Source organism: Podarcis filfolensis, assembly GCF_964270895.1.
Source record: "Podarcis filfolensis genome assembly, chromosome: 8".
Classification (NCBI taxonomy): Eukaryota; Metazoa; Chordata; class Lepidosauria; order Squamata; family Lacertidae; genus Podarcis; species Podarcis filfolensis.
Genome location: NC_139611.1, coordinates 21,807,483 through 21,816,298, shown reverse-complemented (window position 1 = coordinate 21,816,298; position 8,816 = coordinate 21,807,483). Strand labels below are relative to the sequence as shown.

The following is an 8,816-nucleotide window of genomic DNA, read 5'->3' as shown; positions in this document are numbered from 1 at the left end:
CATACAAAACTGCCTTATGCTTTGCAAAATAAAAACAATAAGAAACGTGTATGCTAGGAATAACTGCATACAAATATGTGCAGAACAGGACAAATTCACACTAAAATAGTGAAGAATATTCAGGAGGCCAACCCTTTTTTTTCTTGTGAAAACTCTTCTCTGAATTTTGCAATGCAATTCTCCAGCCAAGTAACGTGCAGGGAAATGCAAATACTAGCGTGAAATCTCCATTAAAAACGCATACATCATACAAAAAATGCAACATGCTGCAGGAAAGTGCTTTGCAATACATATATATATATGTGTGTGTGTGTGTGTGTGTGTATGGAGAAAAAACTCGCTAAAAAGTTGAGTAGTATAATTTTCGGGAATGCTTTACAAATAGTAATGATGATGGTAGTGGATTTGCAAATCTAATGTAGAAACGTGGAGAACCGAACTGAAGGAATCTGGCAGATCCATCTGTCCCTACTCCCGAGTAAGCGCATTTCCAGTGGAGGCAGCCTAAATCGTTTTCATTCCCTGGGCACGAACGGCGAAAGGGAACAAGAGGCGTGGGCGGAGCTTCTGGAAAGCGCCGCCCAGTTCCCCCCCTTTAGATGTATGCGGAGCCTCTTTCTCCTCCTCCTCCTCCCTGGCATTTAGCACGCAAAACATATGCGCATAAATTTGCATGCCTAAAGAGGCCGGGCACGCAGAGAGCGGGTCGATGCGTCCAAAATGGCGGAGCGGGGCGGGCGAGGCGGTGGTAGGAACAGCGGCGGCGTCAGCGGCAGCCTGGACAAGAGCATCACCCTCCCGCCGGACGAGATCTTCCGCAACCTGGAGAACGCCAAGCGCTTCGCCATCGACATCGGTGAGCCGGGGCTGGCGGGGAGGGACGCCGCTGAGGGCGGAGAGGCGGCGGCAGCCAGCGCCGCTCCTCACGGCCACTTCACCATCTTCATTTGAGAGAGCAAAAGGGAGGCGGACGCGCGGAGGAGCTGAGGCGCCGCCGCCGCCGCGCGAGGGACGCCGGGAACGGTAGTCCCGCTTCCCATAGCGGCCCGTGGCGGCAGAGGGAGAAGCGGACGGCAAGTCCCGGCGTGCCCCGGGGCCAAGCGGGCGGCGCGGTGCACGGCGGGAGGTGTAGTGCCCGCTCTCACCGCGGCCGGCGCTGGCTAGCGGCGAGGAAACTACGAAGCCCAGAGTGCCTTGCTCAGGGGCCGGGAGGGGGCGGGGGAGAGGTAGAGAAGAGAACGTATAAACAAGGTTGCCTGCTTTGGCTGTACCTTCCCTGCCATTAGGGGTGGGAAACCCCGCTAGGGTTTGGGGCTGGGGGCTGCGTGGGTATTGCCCCCATACTTGGGGTGGGGGAATTGGAAAGGAGTTTGACCTTGTTTTCTCCCCAAGTGAGGACTGGGAAATGTGCTACCCTTGGAGGAAGGGGAAATAGGATTGGGCAGGTTTTCAGAGGTGGCCCCCAGGGCCTTTCTCCCCGGCCCTCATGGCTCTCCTCAGGCTACACCAGCCCAGCATTGCACACATAGGATCAGAGAGTTGGAATGGGTCACGCGGGTCATCTAGTCCAACCCCCTGTGATGCAGGAATCTTTTGCCCAAGGTGGGCTTTCGAACCCACAACCCTGAAATGAAGAGTCTCTTGTGCTCTATTGACAGAGCTATCCTGAGTTCTGTTTTTTGCTTTGCTGGAAACGTGCCCTTGAAATGCGCCTCTCATTCATCTTGTCAGAGGGCAGGCGGATGGGTGTTTTGTGCGTGCCAGTGTAGAAACTGACCTGTTGTGTAAAGTTAAACTTTGCATTCGTTGCTCTGCCCACTTTCGCTCCCTCGGCCCGTCCATTGCTTGAATGTGGCCCTCAGAAGGTTGCCTGGGAGGGAATGTGGCCCTCGATCGGGGGGGGGGGAGTTCCCCACTGCTGATATGCAGGTGTATTATTACACAGTCATTTTATGTAACATGCTTTAAACATGTTCAAAGCCAGTGCACTGTGGTTGTGGTGTGTTGGAATAGTACCTAGAGGACCAAGGTTCAAATTCTCCCTCACCCATGAAGCTTGCTGGATGACCTTGAGCCAGGTGCTACATATCAGCCTAACCTAGCTCACAGGATTGTTGTGTGGATAAAAGAGAGAGAGGGAGAGCTATTTTAAGCTCCTTGGAGGAACGATGGGATACAAATGCAATAAACAAATAATAATAATAAAAAACTGAAAGTGCTGCTTATTTGGTATAACGTTATATCCTATCTATTTATTATTAAATTTATATCCTACCCTTTCTCCCCAGTAGACTTTGGTGTTTAAAGTGCTTTGCATATATTCGTATATACTACAGTGTGGGATTAAGGAATTTGTGGCTGAAATTGGCAGATGATTCTTCCCCAGTTGAGGCAGGCCAGGAAATGGACAGTGGGCCTAGGTTTGGGAGAGTAAGTAATACTGACCTGCCTTTATCACTTGTCTTGCATTTGTCCCTGGTTTTTCATCCCTGAACGTTTGCGTGTGTGAGGAGAATAGGACATCGGAGATTTTGCTGCATCCCTGTCAATGAGGGACATCCAGCTAAATCATACTTAAAGCTAAATCATACTTAGATTTAAACGTTCCCTAAGTCAATGGTTTCAGTGGTTCTGCTTTGAGATGGACTACTACTGGCTATCAGTCGAACCTTTTACCTGTCTAAAAGAGAAAATTTTCATATTATGTGTGGGTGGGGATAAGCCATAAACCTCATTTCAAGAAGAGGTCCTTTGTCACATAATTATGCTGATTTATAAAGAACTAGACATCTCATGCCATTGCATGTTGTTCCTGGAACTGCTGCTTAGCAAGCGTTGGTGCCTGTGCCTTACTTTTGCTCTTTTGTTCGGAGAATTATCTGAGTTGTGTTTCCTCAAAAGTCATTTAAAACCTGAGTCCTGTTGGAACAAGATGGTGTTTCCTGTTCTCATTTTTGTCTTACATTTTGAATCATCTGTAATCCAAGCCCCACAGTAGATAAAATTATACCATGCAATTAAAATCAAAGGATTGGGTTTGCATTAAGAGCTTGAGCTGGTATCCCCTGCCCCCTTGTGGGGTGTAACTTCTCCCAAAAAAGAGATGATGATAGCTTTGTTTTTCACATTTAACCAAAAATGTGGGTTAAATGCTAGAGCTTGATTTCTTCTCACTAGGTCAGAGTGGAATTAAAGCAAGGAGATTAGCTGTAACCTCAGACACAAGAGCATCCCACAGTGGGTGTCCGAAACAGTGTTTGGACACCCACTTAGCTCTGCCAATTAGACATAAATCAGGTATCACATGTTGTTACGCTCTAGAAAGTCCTCCCCCCCCCCCACTCACAGTTGCAGAACAGTGTCACAGCGGACATCAATATAGGTCTTTGTTTTTAATAGAATCTTATTCAGTGCTGCTTGTTGTGCATTTGTCACTTCAAACACAAAGACAAAATAAAAAACCACAAAAGCAAACTCCCTACAAAGAGTATGTATGTTAATTCAGCAGATGTAGTAAAACTGGGTTCAGATGCCCAGGCTGTCTTTCCTGGTGACATACTTGCAGAATTTTTTTGTGGAATCTGGTATAAATTGGATGCTGGGAGATCTTCTACCTTGCACAGCTTTCAGAATCTAGTGGTGCAACTTTTTTCACAGACTCCAGGTTGCAGGTGGGAGTTTGTGGGAATGTTCCCCTGATTATTATTAAAAACAAACCTCTGTATTTGGTCAAGTCCTCGCATTCTCCCTCTCGTGTGACATTTCTACATGTAAGCCTTTTGCCTCCTTGGGAACATTTAAAATGTACTTAACAACAACAACAACCACCTGAGAGCACATGTACCTTGAACAGACTTATGATGCATCCCTGTTCACCCCAACTCAAATTCTGGAGTGCATACTGTTTCTTTCAATTTCAAATCTTTTAGGAAGGAACTATGTGCCAGCTTTAAAAGTGTACTGGAGCAGCATATTTCATAAAAATAGGGGAGAACCTAAGAAGAGACCTGCTGGAACCAAAGGCACATGTAATCCATCCAGTGGCAAGCCTGGCAATGCCCGTTATGGGAATCCCACAAGCAGGACCTGAGTGCAGGATCACGCCTTCCCTTCTGTGGTTTCCTGCAACTGGCACGCAGAGGTACAATGCCTCTGACAGCAGAAGCTGAACACAGCCATCCTGCTGTGTTGGTCTAATCCTTTTCTAAAACCAGCCAAGTTTGTGGCCACCGCTGGACCTGTGGGAGCGGATGCCACAGCCTTAACTATGCGCTGTGTGCAATATTAATTTCCTTTGTGTGTCGTGTTTTCCTGCGGAAGGCTGCAACTCCCTTATCTCAATGGGGAAGAGGAAACGCTTCAGTTCAGCATTTTCTGCAGCTTTCTGGAGATTAGTCCTGACAAAAGGAAATAACTACACGTTGGGCAATCCTGAATATTGTGGGCGGGAACTACCAAATAACCCGTGGCGAGGGTGGGCTTGGAACGCTCAGAGCGGATTAAGCACATCCTTTGGTTGTAAAATAATTGTCGCTTTCCTGGTTCCTTTGCTGATTAGCTTAAATGTCAAGTTCAGCCTTTTGGGGACCTCTTCTGGTGCACACAGGAGAGAGAGATGAGGGTGCAGCCATAAAGGATTAATATTTAAAATTATTGCCTCTTGGTGTTTGTATTGGGTTTTTTAAAAAAAATCTGTTGCTACTTCCAGTGCATATTTTATATTCATGTTTAGTTTTTCTGTATTGATATTTTATAATGTGAGCTGTTCGTAAATTAATGTCGGTCCAGCTCGGAGGACACCTGCTGAAATTAATGCGACTGGCCTTTTCGGATTTAATTTTAGTAGGTCTACTCTGAGTAAAGCGTTGTTGGATACACCCCAACATATTTTAGACTGAAAAGAACTCTCCAGTTATAACATATGTAATAGGCTTGCAACTTTTCACCGTCTAGCTATAGTGTCTGAATGAATGTGGTCCTATGGCAGCAGTACCTAACTCTGGTCAAGTTCGAAATTAGGTTGAACTTGTTGGACTAACACATGCTGACCTGCCACTTGTGGGTGCATAGTAAAATTTATCATATGCACAGTGTCGCTTTTGAAGGCAATGATATGTGGGTCCCTTGCAGTGAATTGCCATGTTATTTGCAAGAAAACCTCCCCCCCCCTCAGTTTCCAAAAAACATTACTGTAAATTTCAAACTTGCCCATGAACTATTAGCTCTGTGCATATTGCTGCAGATGGATTTCCCCACTGCCCTACAATTATCGCAAGTTACGGGAAAATAATTGAGGTTGCCCAACAGTTACATTGCTCACAGCTCAATTAAAAGAAAGCACTTAAACTGCTTGTGGCATGCTTCTTGATTGTTGTTGTAGGGAGGATCAAGCTGGTCAACAATCAGTTTACTGTTAATTGGAGTTCAAATGATATCAGCTAAAACAAAATATTACGTAAAGAAGCTTACAAATGTTATGTTGAAACAAAAAAATTTTTTTCCTTCCAGTAGCACCTTAAAGACCAACTAAGTTAGTTCTTGGTATGAGCTTTCGTGTGCATGCACACTTCTTCAGATACACTGAAACAGAAGTTGCCAGATCCTTCTATATAGTGAGAAGGTGGGGAGGGGTATTACTCAGAAGGGTGGTGGGAATGGGTGATTGGCAGATAGCTGTGATGAGCCTGTTGACGACTCTTAACGATTTTTTCCCCATTCTCCTAGCCCCTAGCGACGTTTCCCCCCCTTTCACTCCCCTCCTTTTTTTTGCCAAGCCTGTAAAACTGTGATTACACAAGTAAAACGTGCATAAGCTGCAAATCCATTGTATCTTCAAGCAATATAACTCTGTTTTCCTTATCTGCTTAATTTTAAGGTGGGTCACCACCTAGGACGCATGCCAGCTGAGGCTAGCTTGGTCTAACTTAACAAGTCTCTGCTATCCCTGCCCTAATCTTGTAGACCAGAGGTAACCACTGCAGTCCTCTCCTGATGTTGCTGGACTACAGCTCCCATCATCCTTAGCTAGCTGAGGCTGATGGGATTTGTAGACCAAAAACTTCTGGAGAGGCACCACGTTAGCTGCTCCAAATACTTATCTCGCTGCTATAATATTTTTATTTTGTCAACAGGTGGGTCGCTGGCCAAATTGGCTTATTATTCAACAGTACAGCATAAAGTGGCGAGAGTGCGATCTTTTGATCAGTCAGGAAAGGTAAGGTTACTATTATTTTTATTACTGTGCAGCCAAAATCCTTACTGTTTTTGTTAATGTTCATTTGAAGATAGTGACAATAAAAACATACTCAAAATGTACGAATGTGTGGATATTGCAATAGTTTTAAATCATGCTATAGTGGCATTTTGCGGCAGATTGGGACTGCTAAATTTAGACTTCCTCAGTGGGAGAGAGAGGAAGCGGAGCTTACTCCCATCAGTTCTGCTGTGACAGGCCAGCTCCATCAGACCTCCTCTCCCCTTGACTGTCACTTGGGGGCAGCCATTGCGTCAGGCTTCCTCAGAGGGAGAGATAGGCGTTGGGCTCATTTAATTAGTTTTGCTGGAGACTCCGCTGCATCAAGCACCTCCTGCCCTTGAATTGTGCCAGCTGGTCCTTATAGGAACAACTATTTAGAAATTGGTGCCCGAGTTTTTGCTTTTCCTCTTCCCTCCCTATCCCCGTTTCCTTGTGTGTCACTTTTTTTTTTAATTGGAAACCTGCGGGTAGGGACTGTCTTGTTTTACTTGATTGTATGCAAGCAGCTCTGGGAGCCTTTTTGGCTGAAGTGTGGGGTACAAATGCTCCAAACAAGTAATAATAAAAAAATAAAAAAGGAAAGCAACCTCTGAATTTGCTTTTCGTTTTAGAGTTGGGGCTGTTGTTCACTTCTTCTTTTTGTTGCTGTTCCCCAAAGGACGTAGAACACGAATCGCCCTACGAAATCACGGTGCAGGAAGAGATAACGGCTCGGCTGCATTTCATTAAGTTTGAGAACGCCTATATTGAAACCTGTCTGGACTTCATCAAAGACCATCTTGTCAACACGGAAACGAAAGTGATCAAAGCCACAGGAGGTGGTGCGTACAAATTCAAAGACCTTATTGAGAAGAAGCTGGGACTAAAGTAAGTGGAAATGCAGAGGCATCCTTTGTGTTGGAAATTATTATTATTGGCTTTGATGGGCTGCTGTATGCTTTGATCACTTGGCATTGGCGCAGGCCTTGCCATGAAGAAGAAGTAAACCACTTGCTTTGGGAGGCAGATTCTCTTCACTTATTTTTACCTTGTTCTTCAGCCCCCAAGCAAGCTTCTGTAGCAACATACAGATATATACATATACACATATATCTGTTTATGCAGTCGTACCTTGGAAGTCGAATGGAATCTGTTCCAGAGGTCCGTTTGACTTCCAAAACCAAGGCGCGGCTTCCGATTGGCTGCAGGAAGCCCTGCGGAAGCTGCGTCGGATGTTCAGGTTCCAGAGAACGTTTGCAAACCGGAACACTCACTTCCGGGTTTGCGGCGTTCAGCAGCCAAGGTACGACTGTATTTCTAAATAAATCTGTTACCGTAAGCCTGCAACTCACATGCATTTAACTTGTGCGCATCCAGCCTTACATGCTTGGCAAATAAATAAAAAGGGAGCGAGTGTCAGGAGGATAAAGGAACTCTGGCAATCCCACCTGCCATAGAACCCCAATTTGTTTTGACTATACGCGATTTTTGCTTTAGGTGCAATCCCTGGAACGTAACCCCTGCGAAAGTTGTGGGCTAACTGTAGTTTACTTGCACATAAACTTGGGAACTGGCCGGCTCTGGGCTGCAGAATCGGGCACCGCGTAGACTTCTTGATTTTTTTATTCTAACTAGATGGGCTGGGTGGAGGGGAGACTGGTAGGTTTCACAGGGCATGTGGAGGTGGTCTGTGAGCAAACAGAGACCAGCGTAGCTGCGGAAGGAGTGATGCCTCACCTAGACTTGAACGAAGATGCTTCCTTGTTCACCTGTGGTGAGAGGAAGCAACAGAGCAACCTGCAATACAATTGTGTTGCAGAGTTGAATGTGTGTGAGGTCCCTTGAAAAGAATGAGATCTCACTGAAAGCGGGGTGACCCACGGCCAAGCAAGATTAATGCTATCAGTGGAGCACAACGTAAGGGACAGTACTTTTTCACCTGTCGAAGAGAATTCTCTCTAAGTGATCAGACGGGGAGACTTCACAGCAGGAACTTTTTTTGGATTATGGGTACTTCTGGAGTTTTGAGCAAGTTGCTGTGGGTACCACCCGCTTCTGGTCCCTTCCCTCCCCCTCCCCCAGATTGATTCCCCACCAACACACACACGCCTGAGACAGAAATAGACAACACTTGCACACTTCAGTTTTCAAAGTCATTGGGGTAAAATTGACAAATAAACTGAACAGCAGAATTAATCTGAGTCTTGTAAAGCACATGGAGCTGAAAGAAAAGGAACTTTATTATTTTTTATTCATATTCTAGGTTAGATAAAGAAGATGTCATGACCTGCCTAATTAAAGGGTGCAACTTTGTGCTAAAGAACATCCCCCATGAGGCGTTTGCATACATGAAGGATGCAGACCCAGAGTTCCGGTTTCAGATGAACCACCCACATATTTTCCCTTATTTGCTAGTCAATATCGGCTCGGGAGTTTCCATAGTGAAGGTATGTAAAATCAGCTTAACAATTCAATTGATATGCAGATATCAAAAGTGTAGTTCATATTGATGAAGAAAAGGCCTGGTGTCTGGAATCTGGCTGGTGGCTCTCCATCCAAATGACACTTGTCACCTTTGCCT

The 8,816-nt window shown here is 45.6% G+C and overlaps 1 protein-coding gene across 3 annotated transcripts in view; it reads left to right on the top strand.

The window, feature by feature from the left end:
• Positions 1-626: 626 nt before the first annotated feature.
• Positions 627-8,816, top strand: part of PANK4 (pantothenate kinase 4 (inactive)) — a 31,352-nt gene continuing 23,162 nt past the window's right edge. The window contains exons 1-4 of one of the 3 annotated variants that reach the window (XM_083628640.1): positions 627-856; positions 6,132-6,214; positions 6,915-7,123; positions 8,499-8,682. In XM_083628640.1, coding sequence (XP_083484766.1) covers positions 721-856; positions 6,132-6,214; positions 6,915-7,123; positions 8,499-8,682 — 612 coding nt within the window. In that variant the 5' untranslated portion in view covers positions 627-720. Of the gene's footprint in view, positions 857-1,358; positions 3,672-6,131; positions 6,215-6,914; positions 7,124-8,498; positions 8,683-8,816 lie in introns of those variants that run through there. The other 2 variants (XM_083628642.1, XM_083628641.1) reach the window with 2 other exon arrangements.